The sequence below is a fragment of the Choristoneura fumiferana genome, chromosome Z, assembly GCF_025370935.1.
Source record: "Choristoneura fumiferana chromosome Z, NRCan_CFum_1, whole genome shotgun sequence".
In the NCBI taxonomy this organism is placed as follows: Eukaryota; Metazoa; Arthropoda; class Insecta; order Lepidoptera; family Tortricidae; genus Choristoneura; species Choristoneura fumiferana.
The window spans coordinates 9,531,461-9,554,326 of record NC_133472.1 but is presented as its reverse complement, the minus strand read 5'-3'; the positions used below and the strand labels follow the sequence as shown (position 1 = coordinate 9,554,326).

The window sequence follows — 22,866 nt, the reverse complement described above, 5'->3', positions numbered from 1 at the left end:
ATCGATAGCAACGGCAGTTTTGTAGTTGTGTAGTTTTGAACTCTTTCAGCGTATTGTAAATGTTCCTATTTACAATCAAACGAATCTTATTGCTGCCAATTGGATTAGTTAACATAGGTACTATATACAATCGTATTTTTTAATTACCTATCTTTTAAAGTTTACACTAACCACAATTTGGAAAATTCGCGAGCGTCGCAAAGCAAAATGGGATCAAATCACAGTCACACAGTGAACACTTCGCCAGTAGCAGAAGGTAACGTTAACGTTACGGTTGTGCTGAGTCAGCCTTACTTTGTGGTGCCGACGATCCCACGAGCCTCGCTGAACCGAGCCAACTCAGCAACAGGGGGGCTACTACGAAATCCGAAAATCGAAGTTCGTATCGTACCGTCCCTCTCACTCGTATTTAATAATAGGCGTCAGCGGGAAGGCAAGGTACGAAGTTTGAAATTTGCATTTCTTAGTATGGGCCAGAGGGCCTACTCCGAAAATCGAAGTTCGTGTCGTACCGTCCCTTTCAAACTCGTATTAATAGCATAAGTGTCAAGAGGGACAGAACGAATGAACTTCGATTTTCGAATTTCCAAGTAGCCCCGCAGTGCCCCGGGACTCATCAGCCTTCGACAGCCTTCTATTACCTACCGAACTCAACAAATCACTGTAGAATTAGAATCTGAGCAACTTTTGTAACTAATTTATTGAATCAGGCGGAGGTCCGCATACATGAACTCTAAACAATTACTTTGCTCACCCGCGATCTTACGATAGCTACGTCATGTTCATGCAGCTCCTCCGCTTCCACGCTGTAAGAACACACACACAATCATGACACACACATAATTGTGTTGCTCTGATGATACTCTGATTGAGTTCGAAACGGGTCAGCGTAGTGTGGTGGCGGTGATAATTGGGTTTGTGTGATGTGTGTTGTATTCTTAAAGCGTGGAGGCGAGGAAGTTGCATGAACAGAAAGTTGCATTGGACTTAGCTATCGTAACGTAAGGCCGCGGGTGAACAAATTAATTGAATGAAATTTTTTGCTCACCCACGACCTTGTTTTGCTTTTTTTAAATTATTTTTGTTCATTGATATGAACCTCCGCAAAGTAACGCCTGATTCAATCAATTTAGCAAATTAATTGCTTATTTCATTGATATAACTAGCATTCGTGAACTGAATCACATTGCGTTAAGATAGTTGGGTGAGCATCCAGTTGGGTTATATATATGATCGACAAGACTAGATAATATTATTCATTTAGGACGAGAAACTAGCGATATTGTCAGGAAATAAAGATTTAGCTTCTGTTTTACTGATCTCTGTTAAGTTCCGGTTAAATCGTATGTGACAGATATCTGTGGTACCGTCTCTGTTTAATCAAACAAAATAAACAAAGATGGCATCACAGATGGTGAAAAAGGTCCTGATTGTGTCAATACGTTACTACCTACCTAAATATTTGTTAAATTTTAAGTAAGTAGATACAACCAAATCAGAAACGAATGAATAACTAAATACACAGTGCAGGTTTCTTTATTACTGTTTTTTCCTGTCTAAGTAAATGAATTACACTTTCGTGTGTCTAGTTAAGGGGATGACATTTATTGTTCTCTAAATTTACTTGCGAGTACATAAAAAGTGAATAACTACATTATTTCAATCAGAAAAAAGATTATAACAAGCGACTGCAAAGAGCACTCTTGCGTAGTTAATCACTAAAATGCCTGTTATTTTTTTATGACCGCACGAGTATAACAAAGATTATAGAAATCAAAAAAGCAATAATTAGACGAATAAACTTTCTTAGGGATCAATGGCCGGGTTGATCAGTGGTAGTGACCATAACTATGAAGCCTAGAGTCCCGGCAGGGGCAGACGCTTGTACGAGTATGATGCATATGAATGTATCCTTATATGTCATAAATATTCTATATATTAAAGCATGTTCTACTTACGGGAGTTATGAAACTGGGCTTATAGTCTAGGACAAAGTTGGTGTAAATTATCCCTTGACATTTACTTAATTAGGCGTTTTTATTTTTGACGTTTTATGATTTGCACTTGAGCGTGCATATTGAAATGCCTTACGATAGCGGCAGAGTGCCGTATCACGCAATCGTAGAATTATGATTAGTGTTTTCTGGAAAATTAATAACAATTTTATGATCAATTGTGGCCAGTAAATTGTAAATAAATAATAGACTGTTTTGTACTTGGACACGATTATTGTTAATGTGATTGGCATAGCCTATTTCTTGTGTTTTTAGGATTCCACTATTCGCAAAATGTACACCTACACCAATCCTACATAACTATCCATTTTAATTTCATTAGTCAGTGAGTTAGCTAAGCAACCGTGGTAAGCTTCTTTTCTACGATTGTCATGTAAACTAAAGCGCTTACCTACTTTTCCTGGCGATAGGTTGTCATTCAATAAGACTTAGTTCATAATCTGTCTAAATGGCGAAATATGTAGTTGTGTAACCTCCTAAGACCCATACATAAGTATGTCATTTACTTATAGGTTATTTTTAATGAATGCGCAATACGAATGGCAAATGTGTTTTTAACTGTTTGTAAGGTAGCTAAGTAATGTTTGCGTTTGGGGATCCAGTTTTACCGTGTTTAAAATTGTGAACTCACCGTCGATTCTGATACCAGGTTTTGACCTGGGTGTCGGTCAGCCCGAGTTTGGCGGCCAGTTCCATGCGATCCTGCACGCTGAGGTACTTCTGCCGCTCGAAGGACTTCTCCAAAGTCTGCAGTTGGTGGTCGGTAAACGCTGTCCGCGCCTTCCTCTGCTTCTTGGCGAGACTCGATGAGTCGCCGCCACAGCTCTTGCTTGAAATGTCGTCCGAATCATCTTTCACGCCTGCAACCAATGAAACTTAGTTTAAAAACATTAATGTGCCTTCAACTTTGGTTTCTCTGGAACGATGACCGATTTTTATGTGTTGGATTGTCGTTTTTCTTTGGTTGTTTAAATTAAAAGTGTGCCGCGCACTACCTGAACCTATCGTTATGAATAAAAAAAAAACATTAGAACGCAAAATATTCATCTTTCAGCAGAAGCTGCTCCTGAAAGACTTTTGTCAAAATAAAGTAAATTAGTTTTTTAATGATTGTTGCGCTTAATTTTGACAGGCCCTAATTTTACTTCATGTCAAAAACGTCTACGTCAGTACGTACGTCTACGTCTTTCGGAGGGAGGGGAAAATGTAAATCTACTGTCAACTTTTTTGCCGAGACATCAACATGATTAACTTGAAATCATTGAAGTAAAGTCGCGAGTGGTAAGAAACTTGTCCTCCACCGAAGCCCTCGCTTCGGTACGGCTTCCTGCGGTTACCGATTCACTTCCTTCACCTCGTTTGGCCCGTGGTGAACTGGATACTGGAAGTGACATCAACAACTTAGGAAACGCGTGGATTAGATACTATAGTCAAAAATAGCCAAAATAATTACAATTAGAGCTATCGATAGAATCCGACCAGCTTTCGCTGTTCACGAGTGAATGGGACATTTTTATGGTAGTGATTAAGACTTTTGTTAAACCCCCGAAGGATGTTTTATTTCGTTTTTTTTTTATTCAACTGGATGGCAAACGAGCAAGTGGGTCTCCTGATGGTAAGAGATCACCACCGCCCATAAACATCTGCAACACCAGGGGTATTGCAGATGCATTGCCAACCTAGAGACCTAAGATGGGATACCTCAAGTGCCAGTAATTTCACCGGCTGTGTTACTCTTCACGCCGAAATACAACAGTGCAAGCACTGCTGCTGTTTGTAGTAAACTGACTACAAACGAAAACGTTACGGCTGTAGAGGGGGGAGGGGGGTGGCGACCGGGGCGGCTGCCACCCACCACTTAATTTGAATACCTATTTTTATAGATCTATTTAAATACTATCTCGTAGCAGTAGGTATGAGTATTCATGACAAACAAAGACGACCTGTCATTTTGTCGCATTGTCGCATCTAAAAAGGCGCCAGGTGCGCCCGGGGCGCCTAAATGGCTAAGACCGGCCCTGTTTGTAGCACAAATGACTTTCAAGGTAAAATTAAGTTTGTTATTTTGTTTTTTAACACAAGATTTTTCATGATTTTTGTAAATAATTCTACCCTATAGCAAAGTCCGTTAAGCAGTTAAGTCGCGGCGCCGCGTGAAACTACTGCTTGATTTTAGCATTACAATGTAAATTAATTACGGCTCATATGCGTCTTAATATCCGTGTTAAAGATTGTTGGTAAGACAACGGATTAAGGGTACCTAATGTGGAGGATTAGTGCAGCTGAGTGGAGCGGCCGTGGTTGCGGTTTGCCACCCATGTGCGATACCTACCGGCTACCCTGGGGGACTAAGTACTACGAAATTCGAAAATTGAAGTTCGTATCGTTCCGTCCCTCTCACTCTCGTATTAAATAAGAAAAGCGTCAGCGGGACGGCAAGATACGAAGTTCGAATTTTGCGCTTCGTAGTATAGGGCCTAAACGGTCACGGCATTAAGTTAACATAAACTTTGAAATCTCTTTTCTATTACATGAAAATAATTTATGGGCCCTGGAGAGAAACTGCTTTAAATCCTTCAATTAGTTCATTTTACTTAAAAATAAAACATTCTGTTTGAAATTTTTAAGTAAGCATTTTCCAGTGTCTTGGGGTCAATGCCTGGGGCAGAAAATTTGGATGACGTTTTTTTTTTGTAACATAGTTTAGTTTATAAATAGTTTTAGTCTTGTATATTAGATAGTTTGTAAATAAAAGTATATTTTCCATTCTCTTCTCAATAATATCGACTTATCGTAATTCGATCGTAAAACTGTCCTTTAAAATATTAATTTTATTTTTTTATTCCAACTATCACATATATTCAAATTCAAATTGTTTATTACATAAAGGTAAAAGGTAAAAGATTTTATCTGTGTCCCCTGCACTAGGCTAGGCGTGTCGCAGGTTGACGCTAACATTATGATTTTCGGATCTTGGATTACCTGGCGCTAAAGTAAAAATAATAGTAAAGTAAAATATTATTATTCCGGACTTTGCTTTAAATAGTTTTCATCTCATTTCATACTTATCCGAAGTCAAAAACGGAACAAACACGACACATTATAAGAAAAGTGTTTCTCAGAATTCCGAAATCAGGAAATTGAGTCCGTGAAGTGAATACGTATCTATCGTGAGACCGCCGCTATATCGATTACATGAAAGCTAGTGTATGATATGTGTTACTAGCTATATCTATTGACAAGGTACCATCAGCCAAATACGTGGTCTACCACCTTTAAGTTGATAATCGTCTGCATGTCATAAAACAATAATGCCAATAGACGTGTCTGTCAACTTGAAAGTTCGACAAATCCATAGAGTTTTGGTAACAAAAAAGGAAATTTCCATACAAACCAATTGGGACATTTTGAGAGACTATGTTATTACGACTCAGTATCGTTCACTCTACATACCTACCTGCAAATTTTTATCCAAATCGGAGTCGCAAATCAAATGTACAAACTTTTTTAGAAATGCTTTGATAGGAATTTCTTTAAAAATTGATAGACCACTTATTTGGCTGATGGTAGGTACATACTTTTGTGAAATCATCATTTTAATTGATAATAATTATTTTTCTATATATTCACACTTAGTTACTTTTCAGCCATAATGGAACCTTCTCACAGTAAAATGGCATAGGTACGTACTGATTATATTAGCAGGGAGGGACATATCAGAGAGTCATATATAATATAATATTGCGAGACTCTGCTTAGTTCGAATTCACTTATGAATTAGTGTCAATTGTCCCATGGAAAAAAAACCGAAAGCCCTAAACGTGTTCCACGTGGATAATATGCTTACATATATCCATGGCTATTAACATTAATAACGAACAAATATTTTCAAATATTTTAACACAGCAAAGCTTTTGTATGTAAATAGGAATTGCGTAGGTTTAATGTATTTATAATTGGAATAATGTGTCGCGGCCTCGTCTGCGCGTCTGTCTGTGTTGGCAAAGAACTACACAAACAATTTGCATAATAGGCTAATCCGTTAATTGAGTATACTTAGTCCTGTTTCGACTTGATTAATATTGTATTTAATTGTTTTGGGTGTAGGTAACGTATAACGTATAATTGACTGAGGATAGCGTAGATGTAGAAACGGTAACGGACTTTAGATTATTTATGAAAAAAATAAATGTCACTTCGTGCACACGTATTCATAACTGTCTCGGCGTTATCTACCTACTTAATATGTTACGTTACTTAATATGTACCAGTGTGATACACGCAAACGAATATTTCCCACGAATAAAGTGGTTAGTCAAAACACAACACACATGACTTATCACGCTAAACACACTAGTAATATTTACCTCGACGATTCGACCACATTGCAGTGGCCGTGGTGACGAGTAGACAAAAGTGTAGAAAAAGTGGTTTGGCCTGCTAAGCTGGGCACCGTTAATATAAAACTTAATTTCATTAAATATTGACATAATTTAGATTCGGAGATAATTTTGTGAAAAGTGATACAACTAACAGCATTTCGGCAAAAAAATCGTGCACATTGATATATATCAAGTTGTAACCCCTTTATATTGTCATGCTTTGTGGTATAAGTGAAATTGAATTTATTTTCACATTTTATTTTTCGGTATTTTTTTTGAACTATTGATATATCTACAGTTATACCACTTTTGACCAACTTTTCTAAAACCAGAGCAGGGTACAACTCATCATGTACACATGATACATTTTTTGTGATAAGTGATACATCTCGTCATTAATCACTTTTCACAAACACATTTTTAAGTGTTAAGGTATATTCTAAAAGTCAAACTAGTTCTGTAAAATATTTATGCAATAACAGTTGTGTTCAGTGATACAAGTGCGAGCATAAAGAGTGTGGTGGGAGTGCGCGGGGGTGCGGTGACGCGGGATCGGGGGTGCGCGGGACCTGCTCGCTTCAGTGTCGCTGTAAACTGATATAAGTTACTTTACTTTTTGCAAACTAATATACTTAGGTTAGGTAATTTTTTTTGTAACGGAGTACAAAGTAAAAAAAAAAAAAATTTCAGGGTTTTATGTTTTACTTTACTTTAAGCAACATTGAGCTGGAAACATATTACGCTGAGTGAGTGAGTGTGTTTTACAAGTTCATGTATATCATATCAGTTTACACCAAGAGATATTATGGGTGCTCCAGGTGTGCACCATGATATAACTGAACTTGTATCTAGACACATATTATTTACTCATATTAGACATTTCAATAGGTACAACTCACAGGTTTTTCGCGATTATCTTGAAACTTACAATATTTACCCAAAAACACTAAATGCACGTTTATAGAATATATTTTTATGTATAAAAAAAGTGCTTCGGTAAATGCTAGCCCCCTTGGCTCACAAACCAGAATTTTGTTAAATCTTATTTTCGCTCTCCTGTAAAATGACGATTTTGCACTTGTATCACTTAAGTATCATAGGAGGCACAGCTTTATTCCCTGTCACAAGAGGTTTAAGGGTGTAATATGCCATAAGCGGTATAGGATAGAATAAGTACCGAAAAGGCGATGAAAGGACTCGTGGTTTTATTAGTCACAACTTACGGTTCCCCGCTCATCTAAATTTACTTTACTCACATGTCATTGTATGCTATCTCGTGGTTAGTGTTCTAAGTAGGTATAATGTTTTCTGTGGTTTATAGCTGCTTAAAGCGTTAAATTGGAAGTGGACTGGCCGTGTGGCCCGGAATGAGCTGTCGTGGTGCAAGCGTCTCCTAGAATGGAAGCCATGGGAGAAAAGCGACCGTAGGGTAGACCACAAATGCAATGGCAAGACGATCTGAAAAAGGTTGCAAATGGCAAATTTGATCCAGAGAGCTCAATGTCGCGACGAGTGCAAAAAATTGAAGAAGAGGATTACACCGAGAGGGTTGAGAAAGGCTGAAGAAGAAGAAAGAGAGAGGAAAGCTGAGTTAAGTTCGTTAGGTATAATATACCTAAAGATATCAAAATTATATACATGTATAATATATGTAGGTATCATGGGTTGGTATGGTCACAGTTCGATTAAAATGCATCTTGATCGATTATTGTTCTATAATCTATACTATTCTGACAAATTTAAAGGTAGTAAAAAAGTTGTTTAGTTTATAAGTACAGTCAACCAATTTGATTTCTGGGCCACAATAGAACCATATCATAGTAAATATTTTTTATAACATTATTTATCGTATGACTTGAATGTCATTACGACACGGTTCTGTGGTGGCCTAGGAATCAATTACTATGACTATACCAACAGAATTTGAAATATTATTAAAAAAAAAAACAAAGTGCTCAATAGTTCGTCGTGCCAGTTAATTTTTCGTTTTTTCTATTCCAGACTATCAAATTGAGATCCGTACCTATCTACTCTGCGTGAAAAGTGAAAATATCATATAAATCCTTTTTTGTCAACTGCGTGCAAACAACAAACGGCAATATTTATTATGATCATGACGCGTCATATTTTAACGTTCAAATTGAATGTTAATAAGTACTTATACTCGTACTGCAGGTTCGCATGCAACGTTTAAAATCGTAACGGAAAAAAAACTAAACACCAACAGCATTCATGGATTTAATCTAATTGCAATTAAGCCGACCCGGTAGCAAAGGTAATCGTGTATTGCCGTTTATACAATTCGCCTAATTACTGCAACGCTTGCGAGTGAGAGCGGCGATGCAAGAAATTAATTGATCCATAATGGAGGTACCTACGTGTGAGCGCGGGCGCAGCAGGGAGGCCGGCGCTGCGCTCGTCTTTTGTTTACGATGCGATATATGCTGTGCTGCCTCTAGCACTATTTATCCGTTTAAGTATTTTACTGTGTGGGATTTTTAACTTACTGTAACACAGTTTTTCTCTTTTTTTTGGGAACTAGGTTTAATAGGGTCCGAGCGTTTGACATGTTAATGGCCAATATACGGTACCCGGCGGACACCGCTATTGGTTAATGACAAAAAAATTAAAGACGACAAGTACTTTGCTAGAGATTTGGGCCCACTTGCATAGCAAATTACAAGCTATAGGTAGTATTGCAGCGATTTTGTATTTAAATTCACTAATACTATTTGCTTATAATTTGTCAAGCATTGGGCCCACCACTCAGACCTTAGCCTAGATTTTATAGGTAACTCTATCACTATGATTATCAGTTTAAAAATTTACATTGCGACCTACTTACATAACAAAAGTTTTGATTTTGAAGTACTGCACATTTGTATGGGTGCCTCGTACCTATTACTAGCGTGGGAAGCGACAAAAGAATTTTAACGTTAACGTTAGGATATTTGGACAGTAATAGTATGAAATTACTTTGTTATGTCCTTTTTTCTAATATTGAGTAAGTAGGAAATATATCGTGTTGGTTTGGTGGGTAACATAATATACTTACGCACTAAGTATTTAGGTATAGGTAGAGTCATTCACGATGACGCGGCGCGTACCGTGGTTCTTATTACAATGTCATTAATGTCTAATTTTGACAAAATCACGCGTCTTCGTGGATGACACTAGGTATAGGTATCTGCTTGCACCAAAACTCAATAAACAATACAAAAGGTAACAAACTATTTGACTCTACCCTAAATACTACTGTACGAGTGTAATCTAATGATTAAGTATTATTGCGTACTAATTAACCGCCATTCTTCTACAATCCGTGAGCTCTTAGAAAAACCTTCGGGTTTCGGAGGAAATCGGAAGGATTCGTTAGTAGAAAATGACAATTGCCTTTTTGACCATTTTTTGACTTAGTAGCAATCCATCACGCGAAGAGTGTTTTTCTCATTGGTTTCTCATTGTGTTTTCATTGATTTATATAGAGCAGTTAAAACCACCACTTCCATATTAATTTAATGTATTATTTTTCGGAAATTGATTTCCATGGCGAGTCAACTTAAACAGGGTATTTCTGTAAATAGCCATTAACGGGAAATTGTTTATAATGTAAGAATATAAATATTTTGTAAAGAAGCTGAAAGTTTTAAGAAAAGTGTTGATCGTAAATATTTTAATAAGGTTCAAGACCGAGTTATAGAAGCCACGGGGATTTCGAAAAGTACATTAAAAAATATTAAACGAAAGCAGAGCAAAAAAATTCATTTGACATAGGTACCCAAGAGAAGTAGACACACACAGTATAACAACAGCTCTATATACTTCCAAATAGAAGTAGTGTGTTCCTTAGTTCTCAATTTAAATTAACGATCGAAGAATTCGAAAATGCTGATTTTGTTTTATTTGTATCATGAAATGAGTCATATTTTATTAAAATTAGGAAAAGATAAAGAAGCGTAATATTATTACAGTAAGGTTTATTTTGTACTGATGGTTATTCTTTACATAACTATTACGGTAACTTTGAAAAGTTTTGCAAGTTTATAAACAGAACAGAACCGTATATCACGATGGCGTGTCATCGTCTATCCTTCTGATCTCTGAAGGTTTTTTTAAAATCTCACGGAGTGTACGTACTTATATAAATGTACAGATAGAAAAAATATATCAAATTTTATTTTCAAATTAAATCTTCAAATGGGAAGTTGACATTAAACAAATATAAAAAAATGAATTTAAAGACTTTTTTTGAACAAATCTGTGTTTATTAACCGTTAATTATTTTTATAAATAGTTAATAACAGTACATACAAAAAAGGCAGCGGAAAAGTTGTTCGAAAATACTCATTTCTGTAAAGTTCATTGTCAATAACAAGCTAAAAGTGCATTAAATCATGTTTATTTTAATAATACCTGTGGTCAGTTTACTGTTTAAGTCTACCCAAGTTTTTCTTTTTTTAATTAAGTTCTTTTTCAATTTATTTAAGACAAGAACTTTTTCATATTGTGTCCTGAATAAATATACATATTTATATATTTTAGTATTTTTGTTTTATTTTATACTTCTTCGCCGTTTAGTATATTAACAACCCTGATTTATGCATGTATTAGAGAGAGAGAGAGAGAGAGAGAGAGAGAGAGAGAAACATTTATTCACACATAACACACATACACACACACACACACACACACACACACACACACACACACACACATAAACATTACACATTTATTTATTAGGGTCAAATGAAAGATCCCAGATTTTACCGAGTAGGTACCTATTTATCATTTGCTCTTATAACTGGTAACACTGTACACAAAACACAGCGATCACGCGTTACGTCAAGGCCCGCGCCGGTGATCTGATCCCCATGCACGCACGAGATGCATAGGTAATTGTCTCCTCTCGATTGTTATCGGCATATTGCTACTGTTACTCAACGATTATTTCTGTTACGTAACGCATTAGTTCTTAAGAGTTTTTTTTGTTATTAATTAGCTGGCCATCCCATTTTCTCCATTCGTCTTGATTTTGAGCGGTATCCGAACATTGCCGTACCGCTGACGCAAATTATTGGGTAGGTATAATACGAGAGTGAGAGGGACGGAACAATACGAATTTAAATTTTCGAATTTCATAGTAGCCTCCTGAGCCTACCACGTCGCGGCCAACCATTTTGTGGTATACAGTCCGCGACTATTTTATTTTTCAAAACAGTGATGTGTTTTTGGAGAAATTTTCCAATGGCTTAGTATTTTTGGAGCATTTTGGAGTGTATTTTGTTTAAGTATTACTAGCCTAGTATTACCGCCACTCTAGTCTTGTGAATCAATTCAATAGGTCTTGCCATCGAATTGAAATTCTGTTATCTTAATAAATTTTCATGAAAAGTCACAAAAAATTATACCGTGGTCTTCATGTTGCAAAATTTCCTGTTTTTAACGGTTGATATTTAGAATTTTGGATCAAAATTCCAAATCTTTTTGATTCCTATAAAATGTCTCTTAGAAATATAACGCATAATTTTTACTTATTTTGATAATCTTACAAATAAATAATAAATTACATTTTATTGAAATATTTGGGCTTAAAATAAGAAAAAAAAATTTTTTTTTGGTAAAACAGTCGGCATTATTTTTAAGAGGTTGTGACGATTAACGCAGTGGTAATTTGAGCACCAAATGAGACAATTTGTATTGAAAAAAAAACTAACATAACACTACTAGCAAAATATACCGAGTCCTCTACAATTTTATAAAATTGTTTATAATTTTCACCACTTTTAGGCACTAAAAAGAACTTTAAACCGTCTTTTTTTTAAGTCGGTTAAAAAAGAATAACAGTGTGGTGAAATAAAATTAGCATTAAATGTAAATCTAATTAAGTCAGTTCAGTTAATTTTTGTCGCTAGCACTGGATGGCAGTACCTACTGTAGCTGTGTTGTTACGTAAAAGCCGGCGCCCGGCATGTAAGTAAAACGTATATAATGATTCCTTGGAAATATTGGAATAAAAGTGATCTATACATATAATATTCCCGAGAACTAAATTGAAAGAAAGAAAGGTTTATTTTGGCTCCATAATTGCTTAGCGTGATATCACGACATGAATAACACATCATGCATAAAGATACACGGAAACATACATACACAAACTTTCAAATCTGTAATATTAGTAGGATGCGGTACATAAAAACTGAAATTAAAAATCATACAACAAATTAAACTATTCTGTCACGCAATTTATTAAACGGCAAAAACAATATTCTGCCTATGTATAACATTTTACCGCACTTTTATTATGCATGCTACTTTAAACAAAAGATATTAATTATCACGCAAACACTGGAAATCGATGCTTGATCGTGTTCAGTGAAATAAGATTATTGTAAAAAATTGAAATACGTTCAATGTTTTGTTCAATTGTTGTGCTAAGTTCAATTATACTATAATTAAATCGTCAATAATCGCATTATTACGTAGAAACAATGATCACACAAATAATTATTTATTAATGTAAGTTGATAAATAGGTAGGTAAGAAGTTGCGGTCTCAAAATTTGTAAACCATTTTTTGTCTACTTCCTGATATCCGATTGAGCTAAAATTTGGCACGTACCTACAATGAAAGATCGATGACAATCATCTTGTTAGTGTAATTATGATGCCTCTGGCGGTCTGTCAAGATCGTCTCCGCAAGACGAAACTCTTCCACAGTTAATGCCATCGATTTTAAAATTTGAGGGAATACGTCGTTTAGATGACAATGCAAGTACAAAAGAAGCTTAATATCCAAGATGAAAAGTTTAGCATAATCTTACTTTTAACAATAAATTTAATGTCAAGGGGATCAAAATAGGTAAAAGTAAAAAACCTAGCTACATATATATTAAACGTGGCCAATGAAACGAAGCAACTCCTCAAAGGGGAGAACACCCGCACTACATCTGGATAAATCAATGTGAAATCGGATGAAAAATTATATATGAATTTTCCGATACTTGAAAGCTGAAGACAGTTTTATTCCAATATTTATATGTGAACTCCTTTCGACACGATTAAATACACGGACGACAAAAATAATCAAAAATTATGTTTGTCTCTATCATAAATGGTGTTGATGTGTTTGAATAAAATGATATATTTTTGGTACCTACTTACTTTCTCTTACCCTGTTTCAATCATTCTTAGGTAAGCATAGATAGTTAGGTACTGGCATAGGCTACTGCGCCAAACCTAAGTCCATTCATTTCATTAGTGTTAAACCAATACCTAAACTGCTGCCCTTTCAAATTCGTGTAATGTTAACGATTTTAAACAGTGACGATCATGATTAACTTAATGTTTTCCCATGGTGAAGGATCAAATTATCGGATTATTCGCCTGACAGTTCCAACATTAGCCTAACTAAACAAACTGTAAATAATCCCCACGAAAAAAAAACGTCTTGAGACCAACTGTATGCCTACCTACTTATTTTAAATCGGACTCAATTTCACACCTCGCATCTCCTGTCAGATGCGACGTAAAGCCGCAAATAGGAACCGTATTATAAGGGGACCCAAACTGGCCCTATTTATATCAATGATATCTATTTATTGTCACAATAAAAAGTTTTGATGTTATCAACTTAGAACGATGAAAGAATCGTTACCTTCATCTCGCCTTTACGATTATGCTAAAAGTCACAATATCAGTTAGTTAGTTAAAAATGAATCTCAACCGTCGTGTGGAGAACTAAGGTCGATTATCTTGGAGTGCGCCGCGAGCCAGGTTAAGCAGCTTAGCGAAGCGCTGACGCGCATTTGAGGTTGGCTCTGATATTTCAAGAAACGAGGCGGTGGCCTCGGATAAACTTGTACAAGCGACACCAAAACTATACACAGATAATTTTGTATTGATTATTACAAAATATCTCCTGATTAGTGGTTCGTGCAATATTACACTCGGCGCTGGCTAGCCAGTTCCTTTGCTTACTTGTACCTAAATGGGTAGCTGCCTCATCTATCTCATCCATTGTGAATCCACAGTTAATGTATTCGCAGAGCTCTAATGTCAAGGCTAGCAGGGTCAAGAGTAATATACGTTTTATTCCGAAGTCCCAAACTACAGTTGCCGGCCGGGCTGCCCGCCGCGGTCGGCGGCGGCCGGACCCCAACATTAACCATAGATTAATTAGTTAAATAGTCAGCGGGAGTTGTATAAGCGCTAATTGCTCTAAACGTTGTGTTTTTTCACATTCTTGGTAAGTGGGTTTTTTTAAATTACGACGGCGAGAAGTTTTGTATTTACAGTTGCATGAGACGTTTAATTGCTGCCAGCGGATGTTAAAGTCAGTAATTGGGAGGTAAATTCATGAGATAACGTATATTGTGAAGAAAATAATAGCTGGGGTGTCCTCGCTTAGAGACAACTACTACGTGCACTTTCATTATAAAAAACGGTTGGGCAAGCGCAGGCGCGCACAAACCGGCGCGGGTAGGCAGGAAGAAGAGCGCGGACGTTTGCGAGCGCGACTGTACCCGCTCGCCATCTACGGCGCGGATATTCAGAATTTCGGGGAGCTATTTTAAAATTTAAAAAGCGATCGTAGCTTGACATTTGACAAAAAGCTGATTATGATGTCAGTTTTTTTCCTTTTCCCCGTGTGACGCGGAGAGCCCTTTCAGCCAGGATTAATTTGGTCCGTTTTATAAGGGCTTACTTATCTCGAGAGCGAGTGTTACGAACGGGTTGTATTTATCGCGCCCATTATACGTTTTATTATTTAATTTATTTAACGCCTCGGCTTTATCGGCTTGTCTATTAAATCGTCGACGGGTAATGCGATCGAAACTCAAACATTTGTTAAGCCTTATCTAAATTTGTTAATTCACTTTTACGTCGATCCGAGAGCATTCTCGGAATTTATTATGGCTTCGATTTTGTGAATATTTCGACGCGTGTCTTGTGATATTTTTATCGCTAACGCCAGTCAATTATTGAAAGTGTGTCTAATGGCATAAACATACGATTTAATGATTATCGTGGTTGGACATGTGTTAGAGTTGGCGACCAGCGCGCGGCGTAGGTTTGTACCTACATTCACCAGCACCAATATCTGACACAACCAGCGTGCTAAAATATCTGATACGACTCTATTTCTAGGGCCGGAAGGACGTGTCAGATATTTTTACACGCTTCTCTGTGGCAGATATTAATGCTGGTGATAAAATATATACACGTCTTTATGCACTTAACATTAAGGTAATTTTGGCCGTGTCGATATCTTTGCCCTTGACTGTACCTACCTCATCAGTACCTAGTCAACTTTGGTTTCACCACAAGAGTATTATAAAAATTGCAATACAACTTATCTTCGTAACGAGTCATTATTTGGTACCTACTGACTAATTAGACCCGAGCTCGGCCGAATGAAAAATTAATGAGGAACTGTAACGATGCCCGGATTACACGATTCGGCTTAAATAATAAAAGGAAAGCATAATATCTAATGTGCGACTTAATGGGACGTGCATTCGTTTAATACCCCGGCTTGCCTCACTCTCGTCACTTATCGGCCCGGCCTTGCTTCGGCGATTCGGTTATACATTAGGCTAAGCTCTCGAATATTAATTTACTATTACTCCATATCTACAATATAAAATTAAGCAGATATGCATTTACAACACGCTCCTTTCTATTTCTCATATGGATTGCTTACGTATAGGCCCCCTGGCCACTGAAGCGGAGAGGTTTAGTGTTCGTTTGAATATTATATTAGGTACAATGAATAGTACCTACTCATACATTGATTACTTTGCGTGAGTTGTTGCAACAAAACTATTACTTGAAGATTGCTACCACCCAAATGTATTTTCTAATATTATCTAAAAAATCCACGAACTAAAAGATGGTCAAAGTACATATATAAACCCTAAGACCATTCATAAAAGCCCAAACACGGGTGGATTGCTTTGTTCTATCTTGAAGTTTCAGTGACTGTCTGATTTCTCTGTCATCAGACCCTGCGGATGCAATTATTACTCAACGGTAAGTTTAAGATTATTCTAACAAGCCCAAGCATGGCTAAGTTAGTCAATTTCTTGGAGTTCCAGTACCTAGCTCCCGGTTCTAAAGTCAGATCAGCTCCATGATATTGATTTTATACCTAACATGTTATTTTATTGTCATCAGAACCTCGTAGGAGACCGGGGACAAAAGTAACAGCGGGTCGAAAGTAACAATGGCTTAGAAGAGTTAGTTATGCAGTGATCAAAATACCACATGCGGCCGTCCAGAGCTAGCAAATATCATTTCTCTGCTTGTAACCAGGTATCAACCCTATATCTCAACCTCAAGTAAAATTACAGGTCCTAACATGATTTAGCACCCCTGAAGTAAATTTTTATGATTGGTCTATTTGGCGCTTAGGTATTTATCATAAGGGCGATAGTATCAACATGACAACTACTAATTGTAATTCTTTATTACATTGCTTATAGTCTAAGTTATTTTTATGCAAAACATTTACTTCAAACTATAGTTTAATGACTGGAAACTGAAGTGTTACAACTTACCAATGAAATTAAGTTTGCGTATCTCAAACTTGAAAATAGAGTCGCTTTGTCGCCTACAAAATGTAGGTACCTACGACTACGAGTATCTGCTCATGAAAAACATTTTTCACGTTTTTGTAACATCTTAATACATTTTAAATACCTAGGTTTCAAGTTGTGCATTAAAAAAAATCAAGCACTGTTTTCATATTGGTTCTTTTATTTTTGAACTTTTGTACGAGTATTACCTAAACATCTGTACCTACACGCTCACAATTTCTATTGGGCACATCCATACTAATATTATAAATGCGAAAGTGTGTGTGTTTGTATTTTTGTATGTTTGTCCGCCTTTCAAAAATCACTTCGATCCGTCGCTCCGTTTTGTCCGTTTCTCATAGAGATAGTTTATGGGCCACAGAGTGACATAGGCTACTTTTTATCCCGAAAAAATGCACAGTTCCCGAGGGAACAACGCGCGATAACCGAATTCCACGCGGGCGAAGCTGCGGGCAAAAGCTAGTTGAAATATAAAGCGGCAAGAGTCCCATGCATCGCGTCGCTCTATAGAGCGAAGATCTTTAGAAAATTCCAGGTTGGCGCTGTTTTGACATGTAACTTCGATTGGTTTTCGCTTGGTCCACCAGAAACTTCTCACAGTGATGAGCGATTGATATAATAGTTATTCCGTAAGTAGTTGTGCTCGCACCTAATTGGTTTTTTCGCTGAAAATATTTATAAACACGTCATACCTAAAGGCCGCAAATTTCATTAAAACCTGTGATTAAAACATCGTATTTATTTATTTAAAAAGGCTGTTCTAATCTCAGAGTTTCGATTCAATAATTACTCATAAACATGAAAATAGAATAAGACAAAGTTCGGGCCGCTGTCGAGGGCAGTTGACAAAATCCTTTTCCGTCGAGCTGCGCCCGCGCTGGCTTTAATGCACTTTTTATGTTTTACAACTCGTGTTTAGTAACCTGCGACGGCTTGAATATATAATAAGACAAAGCGTAAATGAAGTGAATGATTTATTATAACGCAACATTTCTGTTTTTTAATACAGATAGATTTTGTAATATTTTTTTTGATCACTGTTCCATAATTACCTTTATTTTTAAAGAATTGCGTCGTTGTTTATTCTCTAGGTACCTATCTAATTTAATTTGCAGATAAAAATTTATATTACTTTAGGCACTTAGTGTCTACATTTATGTCATAACAACCAAAATCTTGGTAAAGCCCAGAAGTTTCTGAACATCAGCTGTATGTATAGGTAAAATTAAAGTATTATTTTTTGTGGAGTTATGATTTACTAATAGAAATGCGCGACACACCTTATTAAATAACCTTGTGTGTCAGTTCAGTAATCCAAAGTCCCTACCTTCTGTACTTGCAATAAGGTACACTTATGTTGGTCTAAGATCCGAACTTGAAAAGATCTCACCGATCTGATAACAGAATGAAACCTATTTTATAAAAAAATAGTATATTAAAATATATTAAAAATTAACTTGCTAAAAAAAATCCTGGACAGGCTAATTATTATTTATTTAAAAAAATGATTTTTAGTAGACTTTTGTTGCATCATCGACTTAATAAGAAAACTTTATATTGACTTAAAGTATGAAACCTACCTATAGAATATGTAGACGTTGGGTTTGCTTTTATGTGTACCTGAACGAACTACTGGGTTGCCAGGTAGGTATAAACTTAAACAGTTATGTCGATGACAGTTACTTTCACTTGATTAGATAAAAGAACAAATTGTATATCAACGTTAGCGCTGTTTTATTGTGAACACGTTGATATAGGGTTGTCTGCATTTAATTTAATTAAAATATGGTATTTGACTATTTTGTATATGTTTTATAAATTAAAACTACACAATGCCTGTTATCGAATAGAGAAACAATTTTTAAGCTACCTTTACAAATAACAAAGTTATAAAGGTTTGAAAGGCAAGATTAGACTGAGAAAGACATACTTGCATGTGACGTCACACGCAAGTAGCGCCATACTTGCTGCATAGAAAAAAGCGTTTGAGAAAGAGACAGGCATGTAGATTTTTAAAAAAATACTAAAAAATCAATTTTCAACCAATTTAAGTTCTGTATATCTATATTTTCATAATAATATTAAGATATGGCAAATTCAAGAGTTGTTGAATACCGTATTGCTAGTCCAGGATTTTTTTAGCAAAAGCATTTTTAATATATTTTCTAATATACAAAATTTATTATAAAATACATTTTATACCATTATCAGACCGGTGATGATCTTTTCAAAATCGGATCTTCTACTATGTATAGGCACGGTATCAGTTTTTTAACCCCGACTAACTAAACTATTGACAGAAAATATTTTAATGGTTGTTTTAATGCAAGTAATGATTTCTATGTTTAAATAATGACAGCATTAATGAAGCCCGGGTGTTTTCTGTCTTTGTCTGCTCTACAAAATGTTGCAACGAGTAGAAACAATTATTTTTTTTAATAAAGGTACATCATAACTGTAATTATGTACATTATTACCTACCTACATAGTAAACACCTACGGTGTTCTGCAAAAAAAACTTTTAACTACCTATCTACCTACCTATACGATAAACAAAAAAGTGACTCTACCAAAATAAGATAAAAACAACATAAATATATTTAAACGGACTTTTAAAAAGTAGAAACCTTTATATTGTTTAGAAATAATAGAAATTAGCAACTTAACTCAATCACTAATATTCCCAAAAAAAAAAACAAAGTAAACATTTTGATTTGAATAGCTCAATATTAAGTTAATTTACAGGCAGGTAGGTACGGAAAGGATTTTGTTTAGAAAAATTGTTAAATCAAATCTTAATAGATAGTTATGGATAATAACTAAGATAATTTTATAGCTGGTACTTTCCTAAGTAGGTACTAAAAACAATATATTTTAACTATATTGGTATCAACTGTAATTCTGTAAATTTTCATTGATAATACTAAATAAACATACAAAAAAATACAAATAAATAAAAAGGTAGAGTCACTTTTATGGCTATCATATATGTACGTTGCCTATCTCATATCCATATATGTAGGTACATTTAATGTCATTAAACTTATTAAGCTGACGGTCCCCAACGTCAACCATCATCATCACCTTTCCGCAGTTGCAGTGTCCACCAACTCGTTGACTCCGCCCAGTAGAAATCTAAATGCTGGCAAAGTAAGTCACAATTACATGAATAGATTCTTGGAATACGGGGACTTAACTAGCAGTTAATTATACCTAAATATAAAACACCGGGCCCGATAACTAACTGCTAGTTTCAATCATAATAAACAATTTAAGAAAAATCCTTTTTAGGTACGCAGTATTTATGGAATGTATTTTAGATTAAGTCCCAATACAACAAGAATAAGCATAAATCTCAAAAGAGATTCCAATTGAGCCTTCGCATGGCAAGCAGATCACATCAATAAACAAAAACATACATTTAATTAAAGCCGGATATAGCTGAAATAAATAGGATTAAAGTTGAACAAGGTTAATTAATATTTCATACCTCATTAAGCCTAAAGTTCATGTACCTTTATTTTATACTGATTATAAATGTATTTTTAGAGCCGTTCATTTATGTTGATTTTGTACGTTAGTGCTTTTTATTTTTAAGTAACTGTTATTTTCAGGTTCTCCGATGAACTCTACAGTAGGTACCTACGCTACGACGAGCTACGCTCAGTCACCTGAGTTGAATTGTAGAGATCATTTAAAGGGTTTATTATACCTAACCACTAGTTTATATTTGGGTTTGTTATCTACTAATAGAACATGCTTAGGGAGACGGTGGTAAGTGTAAACTTTTTTTTTTAATTGTTTAAATACAATCTGCCACGTATTGCCGCGGTACGTTTTAAAAACGGTAGATAGTGTTTTTCTGCCCTACGTATGGATAGGAACCCAAGAACTATTGGGATCTAAGCACTAGGTGTGTGCTCTATATGTATTTCAACCATGTGGAAAAAAATATTATGAGATTAATAAACCAGGTTTTCACAGCACGAATTAAATCATTTGAGTAGCTACAGACAGACTGCAATGTGGGGTAATAATATATTACCTAAGAGATTGATCATTCAAGTTTCGAGAATGTATTGCCACTTAGAGCACTCGTAGTGTGAAATCCCGGCGTCAATGTGTGTACAACTAACCTGGTGAATCGGTGGCGGACCTGTCGGAGTCGGAATCGCGGTGCGCGCTGAGGTCGCGCGGCGCGGCGTCCAGGATGTCGGTTATCATGAACCTGGTGCGCGGCGCGCGCGCCTCGCGCTCGTCGCGCTGCACCGTCATCGCCACGGCGCCGCCGGCACCGGCGGGGCTCGCCTCGCCCGCCGCGCCCCTTACCGCATCCAGCACGCCCCGACCAGCCACCCGGCTCGCTGACCTGCTCGGCTGCACCCGTCACCGCACCCACATCGCACCCCGGCTCAGTGGTGCAAAGCTCTAGCGTAGAGACACTTCCGCGCGCGCATCGCATGCGCTCGCTAAACTTATGGCGTACTTTTCAAAATGTTCGCAATGTTTTATTTATTGGACAAGTTCACACCCGATCGCAGTCTTAAAAGTTCACTGGTCACTCGCAATGCAAGTTCACTTGGCGGTTGTAGTACCGGTCGGTGTTCGTCGCGCGACAGCAGTTCGGTGCGAGCGGCGCGGGCGGCGCGAGTGTGGCGGGCTGAGTGGCGCGCGGTCGTCGGGCCGGCACAGACTGCGGCCGAGCCGCGCGGCCGGCGCGGGCGCGGCGCGGGAGGCGGCGCCGGCCAATGGCGCCGCGCCGCGCCCCGCGAGGGGCGTGCCGCTGCCATGTTGCTCCGGGCGCCCTAATACTCTTTTTGCCCGCCGGAGAAAGCTCCGCGCGGATTTAAGCTTTTATACGTGGATAAAACGCTTTTATAGGAAAATAAAGCGTTCTCGCAGCGGGATATCGCACTTTATTGCGGTGTTTTACTGAAAGTTGGCGACACTGTAAACTCGTAATTGGTTCACGCCAGTCGAATTGAGGATACGGTGTCACCGCATAGTTGTGTAGATACTTACTGAAGAGTTTCTACTATCAACTGCACTATTTAGAATAACATCTCAATGTTAAAAAACATTTCAATAATAGGGTAGGTAATTCCGCCGGGGTAGATGGCCATAAGGAGAGATGGCCAATCGAAATAATACATAGAAGCATTGACTTTACGCCTACAGTTACCGTTTAGTTCAGTTTTTATCATGGGTGGGAGCTACGGTATAGCCAACATTTTGGGGAAATAAAATTGAAAATTAGATAAAATCCTAATCAAAATACCATAAACGGGACTTATCACGCTATTTTTACACGAGTAATATTGACCACGGCAACTGTAACGTTGCCGAAACGTCGAGGTAAATATTACTCGTGTAAAAATAGCGTGATAAGTCCCGTTTATGGTATTTTGATTATGAGTGAGAATCACGAAAGTTTAAAACGTTAGATAAAATCCTGTTGTTTTGTTTTCTCTGGTACAAATATTTTTAAGAGTGCTCTTGTTTTACGTGGTTATGATTCTAGTTTCTCAAAGTAGGTAATGATGGTTTTAGTATTTGTTGCAAATATAAGAGCAATATTTCGTTCTAAACCCAAAATAATGCATGTCGTGCTTTTACTTTTTTTTATTCTACGTAACGTACCTATGGTCATCTCTCCCGTGGAAAAAGGAGAGATGGCCAATTTAATTAAGTATGTAATGATTGTATAAAAGTTGTCTGAAAAGTATCAGGTAGACTGACTATGTATCATTAATTATGTTACCAGTCAAAAATAAGAAACGGCTGGTAAACGACAATGACATCATTCACGGGTAGGTAGGTATAGCAAAAACATTTTAAAAACAGTTCTCGTCGAGGACTGGCTTCAATGCGA

The 22,866-nt window shown here is 36.7% G+C and overlaps 2 protein-coding genes across 3 annotated transcripts in view; one reads left to right on the top strand and one right to left on the bottom strand.

Moving 5' to 3' along the window:
* LOC141438432 (homeobox protein B-H1-like) overlaps positions 1-21,676 on the bottom strand; it is a 34,443-nt gene extending 12,767 nt beyond the window's left edge. Inside the window, exons 1-2 of one of the 2 annotated variants that reach the window (XM_074102301.1) lie at positions 21,131-21,357; positions 2,647-2,875 (exon numbers count right to left, since the gene is read on the bottom strand). In XM_074102301.1, the coding sequence (XP_073958402.1) occupies positions 2,647-2,875; positions 21,131-21,269 (368 nt within the window). In that variant the 5' untranslated portion in view covers positions 21,270-21,357. Of the gene's footprint in view, positions 1-2,646; positions 2,876-21,130 lie in introns of both variants that reach the window. The other variant, XM_074102309.1, reaches the window with a different exon arrangement.
* Positions 21,562-22,866, top strand: part of LOC141440824 (uncharacterized) — a 55,515-nt gene continuing 54,210 nt past the window's right edge. Inside the window, exon 1 of the mRNA XM_074105388.1 lies at positions 21,562-21,784. Within this exon, the coding sequence (XP_073961489.1) occupies positions 21,562-21,784 (223 nt within the window). The remainder of the gene's footprint in view (positions 21,785-22,866) is intronic.